The sequence below is a fragment of the Sorex fumeus genome, unplaced genomic scaffold (genome assembly GCF_029834395.1).
Source record: "Sorex fumeus unplaced genomic scaffold, SorFum_2.1 ptg000111l, whole genome shotgun sequence".
In the NCBI taxonomy this organism is placed as follows: domain Eukaryota; kingdom Metazoa; phylum Chordata; class Mammalia; order Eulipotyphla; family Soricidae; genus Sorex; species Sorex fumeus.
Genome location: NW_026606168.1, coordinates 8190794 through 8218380, shown reverse-complemented (window position 1 = coordinate 8218380; position 27587 = coordinate 8190794). Strand labels below are relative to the sequence as shown.

At 37.8% G+C, this 27587-nt stretch overlaps 1 protein-coding gene across 1 annotated transcript; it reads left to right on the top strand.

The window, feature by feature from the left end:
* Positions 1-1083: 1083 nt before the first annotated feature.
* Positions 1084-26001, top strand: FAM227B (family with sequence similarity 227 member B). The gene is made up of 9 exons (XM_056135374.1): positions 1084-1134; positions 3468-3512; positions 5361-5592; positions 12442-12494; positions 17119-17154; positions 17919-18023; positions 20520-20618; positions 22512-22638; positions 25856-26001. Exons 1-9 carry the CDS (start codon positions 1084-1086, stop codon positions 25999-26001), a joined length of 894 nt encoding a protein of 297 aa, XP_055991349.1.
* The last annotated feature ends 1586 nt before the right edge of the window (positions 26002-27587 follow it).

Genomic DNA, 27587 nt, shown 5'->3' with positions numbered 1-27587 from the left:
TCCTGATAGTACTAAAGGAATAGTATGTGGTGTCGGAGATTCAAACCCAGGTAACCCTAAGCAAGGCAACCTCATCACTTTCTCTTTATCTCCTATCCATCTATTTGTTTCTCTTTTTAGAATTTCAATTTATCTTGAAATATCCACTTTTATGTACTACAGTCCAATCTACTATAAAATCTTTGACAAATTTATCATTTTTTTTAAAGTTCTTAAGAAAAGAAAAGTGCCTGCCGCAGAGGCAGACTGGGGTTGCTGGGTGGGGGTCGCAGAAGGGAAACTGGGGACACTAGTGGTGGGAAATGTATACTTGTGAAGGGAAGAGTACTGGAACATTGTATAACTAACCCAATCATGATCAACTTTGTAACTGTTACTCATGGTGATTCAATTAAAAAAAATTCATAAAGAAATTAAGTCCTTACCTGCGAATTACAATAACCAGTTTCTCGGTGAATTGGTTTATATTAAATTTTTTTGATTGGGAGTCCTATTTTCCCTATATATCTTGTAATTTATATTATTATAAGTTGGGCATTATATGGGAGAAATTGTGGAAGTTGAAGTCCAAGCTAGTTTCATTTTCAGAGAGTGCATGCCTTTTCTTTCTTTGGCTTTTAGGATGAAAAGCTGATCATTATTAATTCTATGCAACTTGAGTTGATCTTTAGGGTGACTGCAACTGCCTGTGTCTAAATTACCTGTATCTAATGCAACTTCCCACCTCACACTCCACCTCCACCCCATATCTTCCTCATATTTTGTTAATATTGAGCTGGGAAAAGTTTTGACTAAAATTTGAGATATTTTTGGATCACCTTCAGAGTTAACTCTTTCAAGCCCTGAGAATTGAAATACTAAAAATAATGTTTTAGCCTATTTGAGCTCCCTTACCTTTCCATCCCTTCCAGTATTGTTACATTTTTTGTACAAAAATAAGAAGCAAGGTATGCTGCTGGGGGAGGGGATTGTGACTGAATCATTTTTCTTTTTATTTTGGGTGTCTTTCAGAGTCCAGTTAATTCCCCTGGTTTATGCTGATATCTAGCTGGTTTCTTCTGATCTAAGAAAAGTTCTTGCACCATGTTAAACCAAAATTCCCTTCTAAATCTGTACAAACTTTATTTCAGACAGGTAAGGAAAATGGCACTATTTAACGCTCTCAAGGATGAAGGGTAGGTATTTGGACTTTCAACTAATACAATTGGAAAGGGCCTCATGATTTGAAGGACCTTACACTGGGTCTAACAGTTTACTGTTACCTTCTGAAAATTTGTGATTTTGAACAAATTATGTATACAGTCCTGCTTATTGGCATCCACTGCTCTTCACTAATGCCAAATAAAAATAGTTTAATTTTCTCCAGTTTTTTTCTTGTAACCAAGGAAACATAGGTATGTTGCATCCTACCAGAAATGGAAATGTTATCTTACATCATTTTACATGGAATTACTTTATGTCTTTTTTCCTTTTAATTTTACCCTTAGAGAAGTTAAAAATTTTTATATTGAAATAAACTAAAACTTTCAAAAAACTTTCATTTCCTGAACTTATTGTTCAAATTGTCTTTAGTTGATGTATGGATATTATTTTGATGTTTCAAATTACTAAAAGTAATTTGACAGCCATTAAAAAAAGGAGTCAAAATTTAAGTAGTTTTAATTTGCCCCCTTTTTATTCAGTGCATTTCAAAATGTGAAGATTCCTTCTAGCCAAATTAGTCTACTCACTGTCTTTGAAGTCATTATATCATGAACATTTTTCTGATAATTAAACACCATCTCCCTTATTTTTTACCCTTCTCAATTGGTTAAGTCCATCTCATGTTTTCCATAATTCTTTTTTTATTTAATTTTATTTTTTTGATTGAATTACTGTGCGACACACCCTTACAAAGCTGTTTATGATTAGGTTTCAGGTGTATAGTATTTCAACACCCATCTCTCCACCAATGTACATTTCCCAGCATCAGTGTCCCCAGTTTCTCTCCCATCACTCCCCCACCATCACCCCACAGCCTGCCTCTGTGGCAGGTGTTTTATTTCCCTCTTTCTCTGTCTACAACTCTATCCGTTTTTGTATCTGAACACCTATCTTTTGAAATTTTTTAATTTTTTGCTTTTTGGGTCACACCCGGCAATGCTCTGGAGTTACTCCTGGCTCTGTACTCAGGAATTACTCCTGGCAGTGCTCAGGGGATCATGTGGGATGTTGGGATTCGAACCTGGGTCGGCCACATGCAAGGCAAACACCCTACCCACTGTGCTATCTCTCCAGCCCCTGAACACTTATCTTTAAAGCACTATTAATATATATTCTTTATTATATTATCATCTATGTATTATAGCCTTAGAACTTAAATAATATTAAAAGAATAAAATATTCTCTTCCACTTCAAATGTGTAATTATTTTTTAAAAACATGACCTATTATTTTGTTTTCTTAGTTATCTTTTGTTGTGAAAAATGTGTTTCAGTACATTAAAATGTGATCTTTCCAGCCATGTCCTCATCAAACCACTAAAGTATTACATTAAGTTATTCTGAATTGCTCTTATGTTTTCTTATCTCTCACGGGTTTTCCATCTTCTAAAAGTGTTTTGATTTTTTTTAATAGCTTACATTTTTGACATTTCCCTATACATTTACTCCATTATTTTATTCACACTACAAGTACTTATACATTAACCCAGGGCCAACTGATTTATGAAATTCTGACAGTTTAGCAGTGGTTATATTATAGATGCTCACTGCTTGGAGATACAAATTTTCTGTGTGTTATCATACAGAATGAAAGAAAAAGGAAAATTTTCTAGAAAAAGTGACTTTCAATTTGATATTGGACACAAACATTAAATATTACAAGAGGAGATTGAAGGGAAAGAACAAAGAACTTGGGATTTCATCCTTCAAAGCAGAAGGGAGAATAGAATGTCTCTGTCAGTCTTTACCACAAGGAAAAGAAATAACAGCTTTTGATTTAAATTAGTTTAATGAAAAAAAACTTTTGACTTGCAAAGATACTACTAGTAAAAACGTGCTTTTCACTTATTATACTGAAAATCTCAATTACTTCAGTTATCTTTATCACATCCACAAGAGAATCATGTGATTATGTTGCTGGTACTGTATTGAATGTTCACAACTTCCAACATAGCTCAAATGTCTAGAATCTCTGGTAGGAATTTGAAATGAAGACATTCAGTAAGGATTCTTGTGGCGTTTAGCTCTAGGAGCTGTGTATAAAAGAGAAGCCCTTTAAGAGAATTTGCTTTGGTGGCTCAAAATTTAAATGCTGATTTCTGTTCCTTTTCAAAGTCCAGAGTGAATATTTATTTTGCAATATTGTATAGCTCTGAAAATTATAAACTAAGACAAGGGTTATTTTTATTTTGTAATTGTGTATAGGCAATTATGTATAAATAATTTGAATTTTTGTTAATGAGAAATATTGAATTTTTTTATTAGCGACCTCCAAAAACTGTTGAAGAATTTCTTAAAAATCAAAATTGGGTAAGTAAAGCATTTTACTTTATGTGCCCATGACTCTTTTTTTTTAAGTTATGTGGATATGTAAAGCTCAGGAAAATACTTAAATATAAATTCAAAAAATATGTTTTAGTGGAGAAAAATATCTAAATATGTATGTCCTTTGGTAGATGTTATAGCTATCCCCTCTTGTCAGTATTCTGTTCTACTTTTCACTCTTAAAAAAGCCAAACTCTGGATTTTATTCAAAAAAGTATATTTTTCATACAATTTTGCTGTTATTCCAACTGGTATATTTACATCTTAAAGAATATATGACAATATTGTTTACTTTCTAACTGTATTTATTTATGTCCTACAGTTTAGACTTATGCTTCCCAGATGTCTGTATGTCTTTTTAATTGATATCTCAATAGTGTATGAGAGAGGTCACTTACAAAATCTAAATGGCAGGAGGACCAAGATCACTCTGGGAAAGTTTTCCAACACTGAAAACTGGTCTAAAGACTCAGAGAATGAGGATGTATGACTGGGGTGTTAGGAATAGGAATGTTCTAGGAATTCAGAGTGTAGGCTATGAGGTGGTGTGAAAAATCAGCCCAAGTGGAGTGAGGAGAATGTTCATGTAGAATGTGCAGCCTGGAGTGGGTGGGGGTAGGAGGGGGGTCAGAGCCGAAGCAGGTAGATCATCCATACAGAAGAGGCTGATTGTAGATAGGATAGATATAAAGAGTACAACAGAGAATTCATATCGACGGGGAATTCAATTTTCACTTAAAAGCCCCAGTAAAATTTCATGACATACAGGTTATCTGCTAATCACAAACATCTACCTGCTGGAAACCTGTATTATACAGTAGGTTATGAGAACTGACCAAAATAATAAGTTATCTGCTGCCTGTACCTATTTTTGCTAATTTATTCTGCGATTTGCTTAGCTAGTACAAAATTTATATTAACCTGCTGCTTTCACTCAAATAAGAAACTTCCTCCCTTGAAGAGATTCTGCTAACACTCTGTTCTTTGTATCTGCCAGAATAAAACTTGCTTGCCTTATTCTCTTGAGTACTGAATAATTCTTTATTTTTTATTCAAGCCTTCAGACCTCAACAAGACTAACTACTCAGGAGAACTGACTAATAAAAGTACATATATAATGATAATATCATCTATGTTATTTGCTGTTGGAGATTGGAATTGCAATATGGGGGGAAAGAAAAACAGAATATTTGGGACTGGAATATTCATAAATGTAGAGGTCAAAAGAATACTGAAAAGCCATTACAAACTCGCAAAGGACTAAAGACATAAGACTTCTATATGTAAGATGCAATAATAAAGTAAATTCTTTAGATTCAGGTGATGAAACTCTAATAGATTATGTAGTAAGAATGCATTAATGGCAATCTCCTGGTATTTGATGCTTGTATTTCGATTATGTAGGTGAAAATGTTTATTTTTTAGAAATGTTATGGTAAAACCAGCAGATATTTTTATTTTCTTTATTTGGGATGTGGTGTGGGCCTCGCCCAGCTGTTGTTTAGAGTTTATTTCTGGCTCTGTACTCAAGGATCACTCCTAGAAGTCCTCAGTGGTCCATATGTGGTGCTGGAGATTGAACCCAAGTTGGTCATATGCAAGGCAAGCATGGTACCCCTGGTAATAGATAACCCACAATTTATTTTCTGAATAATTCAGAAGTGTTCTATAAAACATTTAAAACCTTTATATCTTAGTATTGTTTCATGATTTTGAAATACATTTGATTAAAATAATACTATGAAGTAAAATCCCAATTCATTTCATTGATTTTTAAACTCATTTAAATTAATTTTAAATAATTTTATTTGTATTCTCTCATGTTTAATACAGGATTATTGGCCAAGGGATTTTATTTTTCCTAATAAGGATCAATGGCTAAATGATCTACAACAACTAAAACATGACTGTACTGTTGCTGAAATTTATTCACATTTGTGGAGTACTGTTCCTCGAGTATACGATGCATCCATGAATATGGAGACAAGATTAGCGGAATGTTTGGCTTTTATGAAAAAACACGCATCTAAACTATTTGAGGAGGAAAACCTAGTAACTAGGACATGTAAATATTGTTTCATATGAGTATAGTATAATGCCCATATGTGTGTTTCTGTGTGTGTCTGTGTGGTTTTGTAAATAATGAATTCCTCAGATACAAAGTATCTGAAATCATAAAAATAAACTTACTTCATTTTAAAAATCTTTTCATTTGGAAAATGGCCCAATATAGTTTTTCAGTTCCCCTGAAACACATGAATTCAAAGAAAGTATTGCTAGGACAAGCCAAAAATTATCTGTCAGTTTCATTAAACTGGAGTTAAGGTAGCCTATTTTGAGGAAAATAGGAGTGCATCAGCTGACATTGGTACCATAGATAAGTAAGTCAGGAAGTCAACAAGAGTCAGACTACAAGAACAGAAATATCTAGGACAGAGAGACCAGTTGTATGCCTGGTACCACATGATTTTTCTGTGCACCTCCAGATGTGTCCAGGGCCCTCCAACCCCAGCACTACTGGAGTGACCCAGGTAATCCTTGGTATTGAAGGGCCCAAGCATTACTGCATTTTCATATCTTAGTATTGAGCCACTGAATCAGCAACTGAGTATTGCCAGAACCCCACCCACTCCATAAAGCAAATACAAACAGAAATACCTAAAACCCAAAGTTAAAGTGATGAGAATTGACCTACATGATCAGGAAGGGATAGTTTATAAGAAATGCTTAGCAATAGCATCCAATAACTACAAAATTGATTGAAAAGCATACATTTAAGTAATGACAATGTTTAATGATGATGTTTAATGTCTCATCTATCTGAATTGATCAATGAATGTAGAATACATTTTCTACTAATAGTCATTCATGTCTTATAGATTTAATGAACAACATTGCCATATATTTCATATGTGCAAGTGTGGATATAGAGGGAGAATGCATACATGTACACTTTGTGTATATACATACATATACAATATACTATAGCTTGTAAATTTTAATGGGTTTTAATATAAAATAAACATGGACTTTTAAAAAAGTTTAAAGATGTTTTAAAATAAATTTAAAGTTGGGGCTGGAGTGATAGTTCAGTGGGTAGGGCATTTGCCTTGCACGCAGCAGACCCGGCTTCGAATCCCAGCATCAGATATGGTCCCCTGAGCACCTCCAGGAGTAATTCCTGAGTACAGAGCTAGGAACGGCCCCTGTGCATCACCGGGTGTGACCCAAAAAGCAAAATAAATAAATACATTTAAAATTACTTGAATTTAAGGTGACTATAAAACAATCAAATATAAATCAAGCTCTCACTATTTGCAGATGATATGATATTAAGAGAACCCAAAAACCTCAACCAAGAAACTCCTAGAAACAATAGACTTGTATAGTAATGTTGCAGGCTATGAAATCAGTACCCAAAAGTCCATGGCTTTCTTATATGCCAATAGTGAGAGACAAAAAAAGTGACATGAAAAAAAAATCCCATTCACAATTGTGCCCCAGAAAATCAAGTACCTAGGAATCAGCTTAACTAAGGAAGTAAAGGGCCTGTAAAAAGAAAACTACAAAACGCAACTTCCGGAAATAAAAGAGGACACGAGAAAATGGAAAGATATCCCTTGCTCACAGATCGGGAGAATTAACATTGTCAAAATGGCAATACTTCCCAAAGCATTGTACAAATTCAATGCGATCCCTATAATGATACCCATGACATTCTTCAAAGAAATGGAGCAAACACTCCTGAAATTCATATGGGACAATAAGCCCCCACAAATAGCTAAAGCAATTCTTGGGAAAAAGAAAATGGGAGGAATCAACCTCCCTAACTTCAAACTCTACTACAAAGCAGGAATAATTAAAACAGCATGGTACTGGAACAAAGGCAGAGCTAGACCAATGGAACAGGGTTGAATATACTGACATCTCCCCCCAAACATATGATCATCTAATCTTTGACAAGGGAGTAAGAAATGTGAAGTGAAGCAAAGAAAGCCTCTTTAACAAATTGTGCTGGCAATACTGGACAGCTACATACTGAAAAAATGGGCTCAGATCTCTGCATAAAACCATGTACAAAAGTAAGATCAAAGTGGATTAAAGACCTCAACATCAGACCGGAATCCATAAGGTACACTGAAGAAAAAGTTGTCAAAACCCTCCATGATATTGAAGCTAATGGTATCTTCAAAGATGTCACGCCACTGGCGAAGCAAGTGAAAACAGAGATAAATAATTGGGACTATCTTTTTTTTAGATTATTAACAGTGATTGTTTTTAATAACAAATGTCTATCACTTGATCACTTGACTTCCCGTTAATTGTCGATTTGCTCAAGTGGGCGCCAGTAACGTCTCCATTTGTCCCTGTCGCGTGCTAGTGTAGCCCAATGGCGTCTGTTCGTTCTAGGAACACGAAGAGCCTCAAATCGATCATTCATGGTTTTGATGAAGAAGTCTGACCATCTGTTAGGTGGGCGGTCATGCGGTCTTTTGACATCCCATAGAATCCAGTTGGTAATGGCTCTAGTCCAGCGGTCATCTCTAAATCTCATTACATGACCAGCCCATCTGATTTTGATGCCTTGGCAAACAAGACAGCGTCCCTGATTCTTGATCGTCCATGGAGGTCGGAACTCCGGATTCTTTCATTTGAGTGAAACGTGATATTCCAAGCATAGCTCTTTTAATTCCTCTTTGGGAGACCGGAGTAGCGTTCTCATCCTGTTTGCGTAGGGCCCAGGTCTCTGAGACGTATGTTAATGCAGGAAGAACAGTGGAATCAAAGAGATGTGCCCGGAGCCGGAGGTTCTTCGTCCTCTTTGCTATTTCTTCAACGTTCTTGAAGGCGTTCCAAGCCGCTCTCTTCCTCCTGCGCAACTCAGGTGCCAGGTCATTTGTCATGTTGACTTCTCGACCTAGGTACACATAACTGTTGCATTCGGAGATGGTTGTTCCGTTTAAAGCGAATGGAGCGTCAGGAACGAGGCTGTTTCTCATAAACATTGTCTTCGTAAGATTCAGCTGTAGTCGGCCTTTCCACACTCACGGTCGAAGTCGGCCAGCATTTGTGCCGCTTGGCTAATGTTTGATGTTATTAAAACAATGTCATCAGCAAAGTGGAGGTGGTGTAGTTGCCAACCATCTATCTTCACTCCCATTCCTTCACATTCCAGCCGTCACATGATGTTCTTGAGGGTGGCACTGAGGAGTTTTGGTGAAATGTATCACCCCGCCGAACCCCTCTCTTGACATCAATGATCACTTCTTTGTAGAATGGGGAGATCCTGGTAGTGAATCCGTAATACAGCTCACGGAGGATCCTGATGTATTGAGTTTGAATGCCCTGATTGGCTAAGGCTTCAATGACCACTTCCATCTCAACAGAATCAAAGGCCTTCTTTAAATCAATGAACGTTAGACAGAGCGGCATCTTGAACTCCCGAGAAACCTCAATGAGCTTGGTTATTGTGTGTATATGGTCGATGATGCTGAATCCTTTGCGGAACTCGGCTTGCTCACATGGTTGTCCTTCATCTAGTGTTCTGCCAATCCTATTCTGGATGACTCGAGTGAACAGTTTGTAGATGACAGACACTAGGCAGATTGGGCGATAGTTGCCAATGTCATGGATATCTCCCTTCTTGTACAGTAGTACAGTCCTGCTGGTTTTACAAGAAGCTTATAGTTTACTTATGACAGTTGGCCAAGTTTGCAGTTTCCTTGTGATACCCTTGGATAATACTCCTGATGACTATTCACTTTATTTTCGGACCAATGAAAATTTTCACTGATTTAAAATATGCCTGACACCAAACAAATGTCTATGAAATATTTAATATACAATTTAAAAGGACTTTATGAAATTGATATTTCTATAAGCCCCTCAAATTTTATCTAAGTGGATAAGATTTTCAGAGATTGCATCTATAAAAATGGAATATAAAAAAATTGCTGAATTCTGTCATTCTAGCAGAAATATACACAGATATATGATCTAATTTCCCCCAAATAAAATATTTCAATTCATTTTATTGGTATATACATATATGTGTCTATATGTATGTCTATGTATATATACATCTATATATAGATATATATTTATACATCTACATATATATCTCTCCAATAAAAATTCTCTGATTCCTAAAATACTAAAATACTTAAAAATTAAATGTGTTCATTCACCTTGCCTCTGTGGCAGGGCACTCCCTTTTGTTCTATCTCTTCTTTTGGGTGCTGTGGTCTGCAGAAGAGACATTGGGTGACAATCATGTTCGATCTATAGACTACTTTGAGCATGCATCTCCCATCCTGGGCAGATCTTCCCAGCACCCTTTATTTGGTGCTCCCTTCTCTATCTAGTAAAGTAAAGTAAAGGCCCTCCCGTTGATCATTGATTTGCTCGAGCGGGCCCAGTAACGTCTCCATTGGAGACTTTGTTGTTACTGTGTCTGGCATATCAAATACGTCACGGGCAGCCATGCAGCCAACATGGCCGACCCGAGTTCAATTCCTCCGCCCCTCTCGGAGAGCCCGGCAAGCTACCGAGAGTATTCGACATGCCAGACACAGTAACAACAGTCTCCAATGGAGACGTTACTGGGCCCACTCGAGCAAATCGATGAACAACGGGAGGGCCTTTACCTTTACCTTCTCTATCTGAACTGCCTTTATCCCTAGAGTGTGCAACTGGCCTCTAAGCCATGGAGTGAACAACCTGGTATTTATCACAGCTGTTCTTGGGTGTTAGTCTCTTTATTTTGTTACTCTATATTACCCAGGTGAATGCAATCTTTCTATGTCCCTCTCTTTCTGACTCATTTCGCTTAGCATGATATTTTCAGATGGGACTATCTTAAACTAAGAAGCTTCTGCACCTCAAAAGAAAGAGTGACCAAAATGCAAAGACAGTCTATTGAATGGGAAAGGATATTCACCCAATACACATCCGACAAGGGGTTGATATCAAGGATATACAAAGCACTGGTTGAACTCCACAAGAAGAAAACATCCAACCCCATCAAAAAATGTGGCAACGAAATGGACAGAAACTTTCTCAAAGAAGAAATCCAAATGGCAAAAGGGCACATGAGAAAATGCTCTACATCATTAATCATCAGAGATGCAGATCAAAACAACAATGAGATATCATCTCACACCGCAGAGACTGGCCCACATCCAAAAGAACAAAAGCAACCTGTGTTGGTGCGAATGTGGCAAGAAAGGGACCCTCCTCAACTGCTGGTGGAAATGCCGACTGGTACAGCCCTTTTGGAAAACAGTATGACCAATTCTCAAAAAATTAGAAATTGAGCTCCCACTTGACCCAGCAATACCACTTCTGGGAATATATCCCAGAGAGGCAAAAAAGTGTATTTGAAGTGACATCTGCACTTGTTTGTTCATTGCAGCACTCTTTACAATAGCCAGAATCTGGAAAAAAACCTGAGTGCCCGAAAAAAGATGACTGGTTAAAGAAACTTTGGTACATCTACACAATGGAGTATTATGGAGCTGTTAGAAAAGATGAAGTCATGAAATTTATATACAAGTGGTACTACATGGAAAGTATCATGCTAAGAGAAATGAGTCAGAAAGAGAGGGACAGACATAGAAAGATTGCATTCATCTGGGGAACATAAAGTAACAAAATAGGAGACTAACACCGAAGAATAGCCGAGATGAGTACTAGGAGGTTCACTCCATGGCTTGGAGGCCAGCCGCACATGCTAGGGAAAAAGGCAGCTCAGATAGAGAAGGGAGCACCAAATAAAGGGTGTTGGGAGGATCCTCCCAGGATGGGAGATGCATGCTGAAAGTAGACTATAGACCGAACATGATTGCCACTCAATGTTTCTTTTGCAAACCACAGCACCCAAAAGGAGAGAGAGAACAAAAGGGAATGCCCTGACACAGAGGCAAGGTGGGATGGGGGGGAAGGAGGGTGGGAGGTATACTGGCATAAGTGGTGGTGGAAAATGGGCACTGGTGGTTGGATGGGTTGTTGAATATTGTATAATTGAAATCCAAGCACAAAAATTTGTAAGTCTACAACTGTACCTCATGGTGTTTCACTAATAAAATTTTTTAAAAAAAATAATAAAACAATCAAATATAAGTGGCTGTGCTATTTGAAAATCATGGGCTTCATAAGTAGAGGGAGAGAGTAAGAAGGAAATTGTCTCCCCTAGAGGCAGGGGAAGAGTGAGACAGGGTAGGTGGGAGGGATACTGGGGACATTGGTGGTGGAAAATGTGCACTGGTGTTGGGATGGGTGTTTGGTCATTGTATGACTGAAACTCAAACATAAGAGCTTCGTAAGTGTAGCTCATAGTGATTCAATAAAAAAAAAGTGAAAAAAAAACCACATGGGCTTACTCAGTTGAGAGGGATTGAGGAAGAACTTCAGTTAAAGAAGTCACTGTCACTGTCACTGTCCTTCCATTGTTCACCGATTTGCTTGAGCGGACCCAGTAACGTCTCCATTACGACAATTGTTACTGTGTTTAGCATATCGGATATGATACAGGTAGCTTGCCAGGCTTTCCCGTGTGGGCAAGATACTCTCAGTAGATTGCTGGGCTCTCCAAGAGGGGCGGAGCAATGGAACTCGGGTTGGCCATGTTGGCTGTGTGCAAGGCAAATGCCCTACCCACTGTGCTATCACTCCAGGCCAGTTAAAGTAGTAAAGGCAAACTAGTTGGACTATGACTTTTCTTAAGAACAAGGAAACAGCAGATAATATTTCATTCAACTTAGAGTTTGTATATCTAATACTATGCTTATCAAAATTACTAACTTGTTGAACAGCTCATATATAATTTCTTTGAAATATTTTATATTTTAACTGTTAAAAGATAGACATATTTGTATCTCATAAATTCTCATTTTAAAATTTTCTTTTGAAAAAGTTCTAGGATGCAAGTCACCTATAAAGAAGCACAAGAAGAAAGAGAAGATAATGGTATAGTAACTGTTTTAATCTTCCTGAAAAATTTGTACTTTCACAAAAATATAATTATAAATTCACAGATCAATACTACTATTTTAAAATATTTTATTCTATATCTTTCTATTCCCTTAAAATAACTAGATTCATTGAACTTGACTCAATAGTCTAAGGTCGGCATTTTCACATTATTGGTAGTTATTTATTTAAATGTACATGTAGTTCATTTTCTTGTTATGCAATATTTAGAATAGATTATACTTGGTAGTGCAGGCCCCATATCAGTTCTTTTTCTTTGGAAAAAATTATTTTGAAAAAATTTTAGAGAAAAATGCATTCTTCTCTATTATTATCCTTAGAATTTCTCTAACTTTTTTTCTAAGAATTTTTATTAGAATTATAGTTTTTGAATTACTTTTAGAAACTTGGCCCTGTTCGAAAATACATTTTAAGGTTGTATGATGCTGAATTTCAGTGCCACCACTAATCCATTCACTTCAATTAATGTTATTTTTTAAAATTTCAACATGACTTTAATTTGGGGCCCACACATTGCTTATTAGTAAATCACCTACTTTACCAGATATGAAGCTACCAGTTTTATCATAAGCATTGCCTCACTTTTCCCAGTCTCTGGCATCATATGAAAATTTATACCGCTTTCTACTACATGGAAAGTATCATGCTAAGCAAAATGAGTCAGAAAGAGAGGGACAGACATAGAAAGATTGCATTCATTTGGGGAACATAAAGTAACAAAATAGGAAACAAACACCCAAGAATAGCCAAGATAAGTACCAGAAGGTTTACTCCATGGCTTGGAAGCCAGCTGCACACTCTAGGGGTAAAGGCATCTCAGATAAAGAAGGGAGCACCAAATAAAGGGTGTTGGGAAGATCCGCCCAGGGTGGGAGATGCATGCTGAAAGTAGACTATAGACTGAACATGATTGCCAGTCATTTTCACTTTTGCAAACCACAGCACCCCAAAGGAGAGAGAGAACAAAAGGAAGTACCCTACCACAAAGGTGGGGTGGGATGGGGGGATGGGGGGTGGGAGGAATACTGGGATTAGTTGTGGTGGAGAATGGGCACTGGTGGAGGGATAGGTACACTATCATTGTATAACTGAAACCCAAACAGAAAAATTTGTAAGTCTACAACTGTACCTCATGGTGTTTCACTAATAAAATTTTTTTAAAAATTTATACCACTTTCCCTAAAGCACAGCGGGTAGGGCGTTCGCCTTACAAGCGGCCAACATGGCCGACCCGAGTTCGATTCCTCCGCCCCTCTCGGAGAGCCCGGCAAGCTACCGAGAGTATTCGATATGCCAGACACAGTAACAACAAAGTCTCCAATGGAGACGTTACTGGGCCCGCTCGAGGAAATCGACGATCAACGGGAGGGCATTTCGAGGAAATCCCTAAAAACTATTTTTTATTCTATTACATACTTTTTGGCTGGAGCGATAGCACAGCAGGTAGGGCGTCTGCCTTGCATGCAGCCAACATGGCCGACCCGAGTTCGATTCCTCTGCCCCTCTCGGAGAGCCCGGCAAGCTACCGAGAGTATTCGATATGCCAGACACAGTAACAACAAAGTCTCCAATGGAGACGTTACTGGGCCCGCTCGAGCAAATCGACGATCAACGGGAGGGCCTTTACTTTTACTTTACTTATTACGTACTTTTTAAAATACCAGTAGTATGATTCTCATTGTATTACTAGCATGTTGTAATCCTTTCAATTTTGTTTTTTGATTACCCTCCTCTGAAATAGACATGTGTGTAAGCTTCATTATTTCTGGAGAAATTGGAATATCAAAATAAGAACAATAGACCAACATGGCTAGATTGAAAGCTATAGCATACTATTGAAGGCAGTCTGTTTCTGTGTATAGAGACTGTGGAGTTGAGGTGGAAATGTACCACCCTTCACGGAATGGCCTATTGCCTCAGGTGCTAGTTAGTGCTGTTTGAGAGCACCCATCTGCTTTCAGAATATTAAATGTTGCAGCACCACCAGAAAAATCCTTTTTCCTGAGGCTGTACCTTTCTGGAACTACCCATATCCAGTGACAGGAGGTAAAAACATCTGACTAGTTAGTCCTAATGCAGAACTGTAATGAGTCTTGAGCTCTTAAGGTCAATTGAGTATACGAGACTTGCTGTCTTCTCCATGTTCCCACTCCCACTTTTTCCTTGGTCTTTCATAAATATTGATCCCAAAACATATCCAATAAATACTCTGGACACCAAACATATCCAATAAATACTCTGGACACCAAACTCAGCGTCCATTTCTTTCTTTTTTTGTTTTAATTAATTAATTTTTTCATAATTTTATTTATTTATTTATTTTACTTCTTATATTTATTTATTTATTTATTGAATCACTGCGGAAAAAGTTACCAAGTTTCAGGTTTAAGTCTCGGTCATACAATGATCAAACAACTTTCCCTTTACCAGTACTCATTTTTCACTGCCAAGAACGCCAATATACCCCCCTCCCACCCCTCCCAATGCCTGTGAGGCAGATGATTTCCACTAAACTTTTCTCTACATTGATTAGATTCATTATTTTGACAAAAGATGCACCATTATTGCTTAGAATCCCCCCCCCCCCAACAATCAGAATTGCTGAAAAGACATTGTGAAATACTTTGTGTTCTATAGCTGGTTTTGAGAATCATATAATGATTTTGGATTTCTGCAAAGAGCCAGATCATTACGAGATTGGTTTCTGCGTGTCTGGTGTTATGACTGTGCCGTAGAGCCACTCATGGGGGCAACTCGTGACCTCGGTAGGGTGTGAAGGATGAACTGGTACTGCTCCCCCCCTCCCATGAGACTGCAGTTGCCCGTCACCGCTGGCTCATACCTGGCTTTCCTATAAGCTCTGAGGCGGTGGCCACCTGCTGTCAGGGGGGAAAAGGCAGAAGGGAGCAACACCCTTTCCCTCCCAGGGAGGCATGGCGCCATAGTTTTAACACATGGTCCATTCACTTTTTTGCCACAAGCTGCCGGGCTCTGGATTAAGTCCTTTTGCCTCTGGATCCATGCCCGTACCGGAGAGCTGCTCGTGGGGGGCAACTCATGACCTCAGTAGGGCGTGACGGACAAGCTGGTACCTCCCCCCTTCTCATGAGACTGCAGTTGCCCCATCACCATAGGCTCATACCTGGCTTTCCTATAAGCTCTGAGGCGGTGGCCACCTTGTATGCGGTCCAGATGCATTTCTGCCAAAAACCACTGGGTTTCAAGATTTGTTTCTGAGTCTCTGGGATCATGGCCGTTAATCAGCTTGATCAGGAGCCAGAGAGGCCGTTTGTAGGCGGCGACTCGGGGTCTCATTTGGATGGGGAGGAAGGGCCGGTTCCACCATCTGGTGAGGCCTCACCTGTCTCGTCACTGCACCCAAACCTGACTGTCCAGTGGCCTCTGGAGGATGGTGGTCACTGGGCCACCGGGGGAATAGGCCAAGGCACGAAACCTATTCCCACCTGGAGTGGCCCAGCACCAGTAACCTACTGCAGGAACAGGACAAATTTCTGCCTTTGGGTTCCGAGATTCGTTTCTGAGTCTCTGGGATAATGGCCGTTAACCAGTTCAATCAGGAACCAGAGAGGCCATGCTTCCAATTATATAGCTGAGCCAGAGGTGGTTTGTGGGTGTGTCTCCTACATACCTAACTTTTGGCCATTTACTTTCTTGGGAAACTTTGCCCCAAGTTTTTGGGCTCTGGCCAAAGGCACCGTAGCAATTTTGGGGTATCTGAAAGTCTGATGGTACCATCAGGCTGCTGATCCTTTCACCTCACAGGTATAGATTAACCTGCTGGCGGCACCATACCCCCATTAATTTATTTTTTAATGAATCACCAATGAGATACAATTACAGATTTACATACTTTGGTGATTACATTTCAGTCATACAATGATCGAGTACCCATCCCTCCACCAATGCCCACGCTCCACTACCAATGTTCCCAGTATCCCTCCCGCTATCCACCTCCCACCCCACACACACCCTATTGCTTCTGTGGCAGGCACTTTACTGTTTTAGCTTTTACTTTCTCTCCTTTTGGGTGTTATGGTTTGCAATACAGGTACTAAGTGGCCATCATGTTTGATCTATAGTCTACATTCAGCATGCATCTCCCATCCCAAGCGAGCCTTCCAAGCATCATTTACTTAGTGGTACCTTCTCTATCCCAGCTGCCTTTTCCCCCAGCATGTGAGGCCAGATTTTAAGCTGTGGAGTGATCCTCCTGGCCCTTATTTCTACTATCTTTGGTGTTAATCTCCCATTGTGTTACTTTATATTCCACAAATGAGTGCAGTCATTCTATGTCCATTTCTCAGTGAAATCAAACTGCAATACGTAGTTTACTTATAAATCTAGATTCACCCCAATCTTTATATTTTGTTTGTAATGTATTTTGATTTCCATCTTGTGCTATGACTATCCTGAAATTAAGGACCATCTTTATATTTCTGACATTTAATAGAAACAATACTTTGTGCTTCACTATGGGACACACACACACACACACACACACACACATACACACATGCTAAAAAATATGTAGAATTTTAAAAAAGCATTTAGACTGTTAAAGAGTTTAAATGTTTTTCAGCTTTCACCTGAAATGAAGACGGAGAAAAATATAGAGGTATTTAACTTTCTTGTTATATAAGATTATGTGGAGATAAGATTGTTTACAACAATGTAGATACACTTATAAATAAATATCTGTAGGAGCCCTGGGAAAGAGAATTGGAAATAGGCACAGATGTTTCTTTTTCTGTCTAATCCATCTCTTTATATGTGCTTTAGTTAAAAGAATTTTTTTTATTTTGATTTTCGGGCCACACCCAGCAGTTCTTGGGATTTATAGCTGGTTCTGCACTAAGGAGTCACTCCTGGCATGCAGTGTTCACTCCTGGTGGGGCTTAGGCAGACCATATATGGCACTAAGAATTTAACTCAGGTCAACCACGTGCACAGCAAGTGCCCCTACAGCACTGGCCCAAGTTAAAACTCTTGATTATTCGATTCATGTCACAATTTGTTCTGCAATATGAGCCTGGCAAGCTACCCGTGACATATTTGATATGCCAAACACCGTAACAACAAGTCTCAAAATGGATATGTTACTGGGCTCGCTCGAGCAAATCGATGAAAAACAGGAGGACAGTGCAGTGCTATGATTGTTTAATTTTTATATTAATATATGAATTCATTAGGGCTCTTAATTTCAGAGGGGAAGGAAATATGAAGATCTTAGAATATTTGGGATAATACTCTTCACTTATTTTAGTAAAAAGAAGTAAAATAACTGTTAATTAATTATAAATAATTACATGTCTTCTCTAATAATATATGAATGCTGTAATTAAGAGTAATGACTGTTCTGTGACATTTTCCTCTTTCTAGGGTTTCAACTTTGCAGGATTTAAAGCAAGTGAACTTACTTCACTACCCAGACATTTGGATGCTGAACGAATTTATCTTTTTATTTTAAAAGCCCAAAAGCTGGATGTAAGTGAATTTTACTCTATTTTCATATACTTGGTACTTTTTGAGAATAATGATCTCTATATATAAAATATATTAAAAATAGAGATTGTAATTCTCAAATGGAGCATTTTTTAATTTTTTATAATTTTATTTATTGAATCACCATGAGAGCAGTTACAAAGCTTTCGGGTTTAAGTCTCGGTCATACAATGAAACACCTGTACCTTTACCAGTGCCCATTCTTCACTACCAAAAACACCAGTAATACCCTCATCCCACACCCTCCCCCTACTTGTGGGGCAGATGATTTTCACATTACTCTTTTTCTACTTTGATTGCATTCAATATTTTGACACCAGACCCACTATTTTTATTTGGGATTTTAATCCAACACTCAGATCTGCTGAAAAATCAACAGTAGACAATTTGTTTTCTATTTCTGGCTATGAATAACATATGATGTCACGCGGCTGCAGTAGTGGCCGTGCGATTTTGAAATTCCTAAATTTTAACAATTAAACCTGGAGGGATTTCTGCCAAAACTTGCTGGGTTCCAAGATTTGTTCCTGAATCTCTGGGACCAGGCCGTTAAGCAGCTTGATCAGGAGCCAAAAAGGCCATTCGTTGGCAGCGACTTGGGACAGGGAGGAAAGGGCCAGCTCCACCCTCATCCTGCCAAAAGCCATTGGGTTTTGAGATTTGTTTCTGAGTCTCTGGGATCATGGCCATTAAGCAGTTCGATCAGGAACCAGAGAGGCCTTGCCTCCAATTATATAGCTGAACCAGAGGTGGTTTATGGGTGTGTCTCCCACATATCTAATTTTGGCCATTTACTTTCTTGGTAAACTTTGCCCCAAGATTTTGGGGTCTGGCCAAAGGCACAGCAGCAATTTTGGCGTATCTGGAAGTCTGAAGATGCCATCAGTCTGCTGATGCACTCACCTCACAGGTACAGACTGACCTGCTAGCAGCACCATACCCCCGAAATGGAGCATATTTTTATTTTACTTTAAGTTATGATATATTTTTGCAAGATTTAATTCTTTGGAAATGAAGTTTAGCAGGAAGAGTGGGGTGTTTACCTTGATCACTAGAGGAGAATGTATTATGGTCTCAGTGTTATGGTCTGGAGAATCTGAGATTCCTAGTAGACACAGACTTGATAGGTGTGGGTAGCATTACATGCTCCCTCTTCCTGATTTATCAGCTTCGGTTTTGTAGCTTACTCTTTAGTCCCAGCATAACTTATGAGAACTTTTCCCAACAACCCATTTTGAGCCTCCAAGTATCTGAGGAATATTTTAATTGTACCCCTTCAGAATTGTCTGTTGGAAAGAAGATGCAAGCATAGGTAGGAAACCAGACCATATTTCAGTGATTTGCAGGGGTGAAACAAGAATTGAGTGGTTATCGGTACTGATTTCTCAACCACTTCAAAGACACATTAATATTTTTGTTCCCTGAATGCTTGAACAATGCTCCTTGCATCCCCAAAGAGATTTCATTTCAACAGATCTCTGAAATGGATTCAGTGCCTAATAGCTTCAGTTAGTGCTGGTGACCATGTGTTTCAGGGATTGAACCCTGGTCTCTCACATACAGAGAGAAAATAATCTTTTCTTTTCTAATCTTCACAATAATATAGTCAAATATTATTGTTGAGCATTTGAAATGTGACTGTAACTACCTTTTCCTCTTTTTATTTATACAAAATTATATATATAGCTTAGAAACTAATATTTGCATTAAATATTGAAAAACTTTTCATAATGATCACAAAAAATATATAATGTATTTTATGAAGTGTACATACTGACCTAGTATTTATGATGAAATCGAATTGTTCAAATTGAAATGTGTTATAAGCCTAAAATATATACCATGTTTAGAGACATTGTACCAAATAAGAATGTAAAACATTGTATTAATAATTTTATAATTATATTGTTTCTGTATTTGTAAATTCATTTGTAGATTTTTTTACTTGTTATAAAGTGGTTACTAGAAATTTTAGTCATCACGGTCGTCACGGTCCTCCCGTTGTTCATTGATTTGCTTGAGCAAACCCAATAACGTCTCCTTCATGAGACTTGTTGTTACTGTGTTTGGCATATCGAGTACGTCACGGGTAGCTTGCCAGGCTCTGCCGTGCGGGCAAGATACTCTCGGTAGCTTGCCGGGCTCTCCGAGAGGGGTGGAGGAATTTTAATATTTTTTAAAATTTTTTGGTTTTTGGCTCAATTCCAACAATGCTTAAGGTCTACTCCTGGCTCTGTGCTTTTGGGATCATATGTGTGTCTGGGGAACTAATTCTGGGTTGCTGCATGCAATGCAAGAGCCCTGCTCACTGATTATCTCTCCAGCCGTTTATTTTTAAGCAAATGTTAAAATGCTTTGTATATTTCCAGTTTTTGACTGCTTTATATAGTCAATTTCTGCTTATAAGGACAATTTCTATTAATATTATTAATATTTTAAATAAAATTTAATTTTATCTTTGTGTTTTTTATTTCACAGGTAAAAGTTTTTAAGATTTGGAAGTCTCATTTTCTTTTACCATCTTCCATTGCTCTTTTGATTGACTCTTTTTGGTGGTGGTTTCTCTATAAATTTAAGGTACAATGATATTTTAACTTATTTTTAAATTATAATTAAATTCTCAGTTATAGTAGTACTGGCCCAAAAGATTCTTTTCTTGATCCTTTCACAGAATTTGAATTTTGAGTACTCCACATATGTAAGAAATTCTGCTTTAAATCTACAGTTTTTTCAGAAAACTTAGGTTTAATATAGATTTTTTTAATATTCTGGGTTTTGATTATTATCAAAAAAGATTACTGGAATGAAACACTGTATTTATTGTGAAGTTATAATGTTACTTCATACTATAACATGCTTATAAATACAAAACAGAAAACCCACTGTAAATAATTACTATTAAAAGATATTTTATTTGGAAAAAAAGGTTTAATATATAAAGTCAAACAAGCATGATCTTTGTCCTTATTTAATTTTAATATATTATTTTTACATAGGTATACCTATGAGCTGGAGTGATAGCACAGTGGTACAGCTTTTGCCTTGAACGCAGCCGCCCCGGCTGAACCGGGTTCGATTCCTCCACCCCTCTCGGAGAGCCCAGCAAGCTACCAAGAGTATCTTGCCCGCACAGCAAAGCCTGGCAAGGTCCCCGGGATGTATTTAATATGCCAAACACAGTAACAACAAGTCTCACTATGGAGATGTTACTGGACCCACTCGAGCAAATCGATGAAAAATGGGAGGACAGTGCAGTGCAGATATACTTATAACTACATTTTTTATTTGAGGAAAAGAGATTTAATTAGCTTGCTGTGGTAATGCAGCTATGTACAGATTACCATTGAAATTCAGGTGGGTCGATGCCCAATGCTATGCATCATTTCATTATGTAGTACTAATTTGCCTTTTGAAAATTGATTAAACTGCTGTAATTATAAAAAACATAATAATTTTAATTGTGATGTAAATTATATTAACGCCATACATGCTTTGTATTTTAAGCCTGATAAAGAAAATCAAGCTTTCTTATTTGATAGAATGTCAGAAAGTTATGCAATGCTATTCACGAGCATACCTGTAAATCAGAAGGATGCATTCATTCAGGTAAGCATAGAAAGTATCTGGTTATGCTAATTGTTGTAGAGCTAATAAAGTAAGTGGGTAGGGCGTTTGCCTTGCACAAGGCCGGCCCAGCAAGCTATCGAGAGTATCGTGCTTGCATGGCAGAGCCTGGCAAGATCCCCGTGGCGTATTTGGTATGCCAAAAACAGTAACAAGTCTCACAATGGAGACGTTACTGGTGCCTGCTCGAGCAAATCGATGAACAACAGGAGGACAGTGCTAATAAAGTAAAAATAATGACCTGAACATGTATGTTAATACATTTTATTGTTTGGAACAAAAAATTGCCTGAATTGTAGCATAGGTACCACTAATTTTTATAAATTAAATCACCGTGAGACAGAGATAGAGATAGACTATGTCGTTCATGGTTGGTTTTAGTCATACGGTGTTTCAACACCCATTAGTGTATATTTCCCACCACCAGTGTCCCCAGTTTTCCTCCCGCCACTTTCCCCCAGCCTATGACAGTCTCTCTCTCTCTCTCTCTCTCTCTCTCTCTCTCTCTCTCTCTCTCTCTCTCTCTGTCTCTGTGTCCCATGCCTCCCCAGTTTTGGGGCATTCATGATTTGTAATACAGATAACTGAGAGGTTATCATATTTGTTCCTTTACTATAACAGTAATTTTTTAAGTTAGTCTATCTTTTAGAAACCATCATTTTATAAAGCACTTTATGAACTTTGTGTCTAATCAATCTCTTCAACTGATTAGACAACCCAGAGTAACTGAGAGGTTGGATGTCTTGTGAAGATCACCCACTCAACAAACAAATTTTGATATTTGTAGTACTTGAGACACATAACCAAAAAAGTGTGAAAACGTTCTCATAAGACTCTTTCTTGTAGGTATACCCTGACTATTTGTCACAAGCTATCTATGTAACATTCCAGAAAGCATTTCCAGAATCCTGTGAACTCTTTGATGAAGCATTTACAAAAGAGTTAGTGAATACCGTCTTTCTTTGGTTGTCAGGTATAAACATCTCATTTACGCATTGATCATTTATTTTGGTACCTAAAACTTTTGGACTTCAGTATTTTTTTACTCTATTAAAAAATTGGTAGTTTTGGCCAAGAAAGTTGCTCAGTATGCTTGTTTCACATGTATGATGCTCTGGGTTTCAGCCTTGGTGCCCCCAACATTAAAAAAAGTAATTACATCAAAAGAAACGGTAGTAACTATGCCTTACAATCCATGCTATCTCATTGCCTGTGTTTTAAAATAATTATTATTTACTTATGAAAAATTTTAGGTCAAAATTAATTGGCTATTTATTTTAGACAATAATTTTATAGACCACTCAATCGTTGAAGAATAGTTAATTATCACAGAAATTAATTACATAAATGTAGTGCATATTTTCAAGGAAAAATCTCTTTCTTTTGGCTTTTTGGGTCACATTCAGCGTTTCTCAGGAGTTATTCCAGGCTCTCCATTTAGGAATTACTCCTGACGGTGTTTGGGGGACCATACGGGATGCCAGAGATGGAACCCAGGTCAACCGTGTGCAAGGCAAAAGTCCTAGCCACTGTACTATTGCTCTGGCTCCTCAAGATAAAACTTTTAAAGCTATCGAACACTGTCAACATTTATGGGAAAAAATATTAGATAGATTTGAAAGCCAATTCACTTCTCATACAATTAGTCATTACTGGATGTAGTCTTGGTTTTTGAGTTACGTACGTGTACATAGGAGTCATAGAACTGAAATACTGAAGAGAGAAAAATTCTATTCCTTCAGGAATAGTCAGGAGATTTATAAGAAATGTGTTGACAGCACCAAAAGGAGAGAGAGAACAAAAGAGAATGCCCTGCCACAGAGGCAGGGTGGGATGGAGGAGGGGGCAATGGGAGGGATACTGGGATCAGTGGTGGTGGAGAATGGGCACTGGTGGAGGGATGGGTATTCGATCATTGTATAACTGAAACCCAAGCACAAAAATTTTTAAGTCGACAACTGTACCTCATGGTGTTTCACTAATAAAAATTTTTAAAAAAGTGTTGAAATCTAATGGTAAATCCAGCAAACATGTCTGTTTTGCTTTTCTATAGATCCACCAAGTAGGCTATTTATTCCACATGCAAAGACAAAGGCACTAATAGACATATGCCTCATTCTACATAGCTATTGGAATGGGTAGTTTTAACTGAAGTAAATAAAAATCTTGGTCAGTAAGTTTCCTAAGGATATGACTTGTAGCCTTATTTAAAAATTAAAAATAGGTAATTTCTATTATTCTGTTTTCCCATTCTCTGGTTCATTTCTATAAGCACTCCATTATAATGAAGAACACACAATACTTTTTAAAGTTTCAGTTATTATTTTAGTAATAAAATTCCCACTTAGCTCTTTTTCATATGTTCAATTTGCTAAAACTGTTCTCCCTGCCCTGTTTGTTTCAAGTATGTTCATCATTGCTCAATTATTTTTACTGTAACTTCTTAAAAATTGTGTCAGATGGGGCCAGATAAATAATCCAGCAGGTAGGCATTTGCCTTGCATGCCACTGAACCAAGTTTAGTCCCCAGAAATGCTTATGGTTCCCTGATCCATGATCACAGAGCAAGGAGTAAATCCTGAGCACCACCAGGTATGTTGATAAAAAAACAAAAGAGAGATTTTTTTTTAATCAGATGACTCTAATATCTGAATCATCTGCAAACCTGAGTTTAACCTCTTCTCCATTTTAGATCACTTTGTTTTCTTTTTCTTGTCTAAAGAAAGACATTGGACTATTCTCTAAACCCACAAATAAAAATGAACTCAAAATAGATTAAATATATTTATTTAACACCCCAAATTATAAGGGACATAATTATACTATATGCTCCATTATATTAGCATTAGAGATTTGTTTTGGGGATTTGTGATAACGATAAACATAAAAGCAAGCAAAAATAAACAATGCAATAACAGTAAATAGACAAGTTTTTGTACAGCAAAAGAAACTATAAACAATTAAAATACAGGCTGGAGAAATAGTACAATGTGTAAGGCTCTTATATTGCATGTACTCTACCCAGGTTCGAGCCCCAGAGGCCCCTGCTGTCCCCCAAGACTTGCCAGGAGTGATCCATGATTGCAGAGCCAGGAGTAAGCCCTGAGCACGCTGCATATGGCCCCATAACAAACAAAAAAATACAATTAAAATGCATCCTACTGAATGATGAAAGATATTTGCACATCATTATTCTATGTTTGCATGTATTCTATATTTGCACATCATTATTCTTATTCTATAAGGGATTAATATCCAAGGCAACGTTCATCAGTGCTCAGAAAACAATTCTACTAAATTTATGCTATTTCTTTATTAACAAATATTTGCAACTTTAGTGATATTATAAACTATGATAACTCTGTCACTGTACCGGTCGTCCTGTTGTTCATGAATTTGCTCAAGTGGGCCAAGTAACATCTCCATTGTGACACTTGTTACTGTGTTTAGTATGTCAAATATGTCATGGGTAGCTTGCCAGGCTTTGCCGTGCAGACGAGATACTCTCAGTAGCTTGCCGGACTCTCCGAGAGGGGCCGAGGAATTGAACCTCGGTCGGTCGAGTCGGCCGCGTGCAAGGCAAATGCCCTACCCGCTGTGCTATTGCTCCAGCCCATGATACCTTAATAAAAATACTTAAAAATCAAACAAAAAATATTTATAAGATAGGGACTGTAGTGATGGTAAAGCAGGCAGGGTGCTTGTCTTGTATGCAGACAATCCAAGTTTGATCCTTGACATCCCATATGTTCCCCCCCAAACCCTACCAGGAGTAATTCCTGAGTGCAGAGCAAGGGGTTACCCCTGAGAATCACTGGGTGTGGCCCCAAAACAAACAAAAATACTTACAAGATAAATTTTAATGAATATTTTATTAACTGCTGTTTGGCTATATTATTGTCAAATACTGGTTCTTTACATGTTTCCACAATAATTAATCTCTTCATATATCCTAGCATATGTTTATCTTTGTGAGACAGAAGACAATACTGAGTTTTAACTGTTTATTGCTGATTTATATAGTAAAATGTTAATATTTCTATGTAAAGTTTCCCTCTTGTGAACCTTGAGATTGTCACTTCTCACAAGAGTATTGTGCTAATGAAAAATACAAAACTTATAAATGCATTAACAAATGTACATATCACAATTCATATATCTATGGTTAAATGCACATTTTATATCAACAGGTTTAAAACCTCAAAAACACGTCTTTGCCCATTGGAAATGGAATGATCTCTGTACCAGTACCACACAGGATCTCAAAAAGGAAACTTCAAAACCTCTACTAGAAAAGTGTACAAGGACTCAAGAACTTATATCATCTTGTAAGTAAATTCATTATAAACTTAGTGAAATGAAAATCAAGCTTATTAAGTTATTTGCATTTTCTAATGACTTAGTTTTTATAGATATTCTTATAATAACATTTGATTTATATATTAGTGGTATTAATGGTTTTAATACTGCTTTCCATTTTAGTTTTTTGTAAGAAAAGTAGTCATCTTTAAAACCTTTTCTCATTTGCTTTTGATTTTATTTAAATAATTACTTTAGGAACTTTTCAGGTTCTACAACAAATATTCTTACTTCTTTGTTATATTGATAATTTATAATAGTTTTTGACTACAGCTAAGTTTAAATTTTTTATTTGGTAAGTTTGAATAATATTTAAACATTGTTCTGTGGAATGTTTGCCATGTGCAAGGAAATATGTCATTGAATTTGACATAATTTAAGATAAATTGTTAGAGAAATACCAAGACTAAGGCAGGAAAAATAGAAAATTAGATTCAACCCAAAAATCTTCCCCAAAACATGGACTGGAGTGAGAGTATAGCTAGTAGATGTTTGCCTTGCACACAGAGAACTTTGTTTCCATATATAGCACCATATGGTTCCTGGAGCCCAGCGGGAGTCATTTCCGAGATTAGAGCCAGCAATAAGAATTAGCATAGATCACTGAGTATGGCCCAAACCTCCCATAAAAAGTTGAAAAGAACAAAGACCAAACAAACAGGTTTATGAAAAGATGCTCATCATATCTTACTAGGGAAGCGCAATAGAATTCCTCTTAAAAGCAGGGACCCATTCTGTATTGGGTATTAAACATAGGGCCTATTCATGCACGACAGGTTTGTTGAGAATATTTGCATCAATGTTCATCAAAGTTAGTGGTTTGTAATTAGTTTTCTCTTTTTGAGGTGGTATGCCTATCTAGTTTGCTTTCACTTTAATAATTCTGGTATCATAAAATGTTTTCTGAAACATTCCTCTTTGGATTTTTCTTTAAGCTCTTCTTTAAAGCTTTTGTAGAATTTAATAGTAAGGGTTCTTGGGGGTATGGTGCCGCCAGCAGGTCAAACTGTACCTGTGAGGCAAGTGCATCAGCAGCCTGATGGTACCGTCAGACATTTAGATACCCCAAAATTGCTGCTGTGCCTTTGGCCAGACCCAAAAACTTGGGGTAAAGTTTACCAAGAAACTAAATGGCCAAAAGTTAGGTATGTTGGAGACACACCCACAAACCACCTCTGGCTCAGCTATATAATTGGAGGCATGGGCTCTCTGGTTCCTGATTAAACTGCTTAACGGCCATGATCCCAGAGACTCAGAAACAAATCTCGAAACCCAACAGCTTTTGGCAGAAATGCGTCCGGTCCCTGCAGTAGGCTACCGGTGCTGGGCCACCCCAGATGGGAGTAGGTTTTGTGCCTTGGCCTGTTCCCCCCTGGCGGCCCGGTGGCTGCCATCCTCCAGAGACCACTGGACAGTCAGGTTTGGGCCTGCAGTGATGAGACACGTGGGGCCTCACAGGATGGGGGTGGAGCCAGCCCTTTCCTCCCCATGCCAACGAGACCCCGAGTTGCCACCCACAAACGGCCTCTCTGGCTCCTGATCAAGCTGCTTAACGGCCATGAT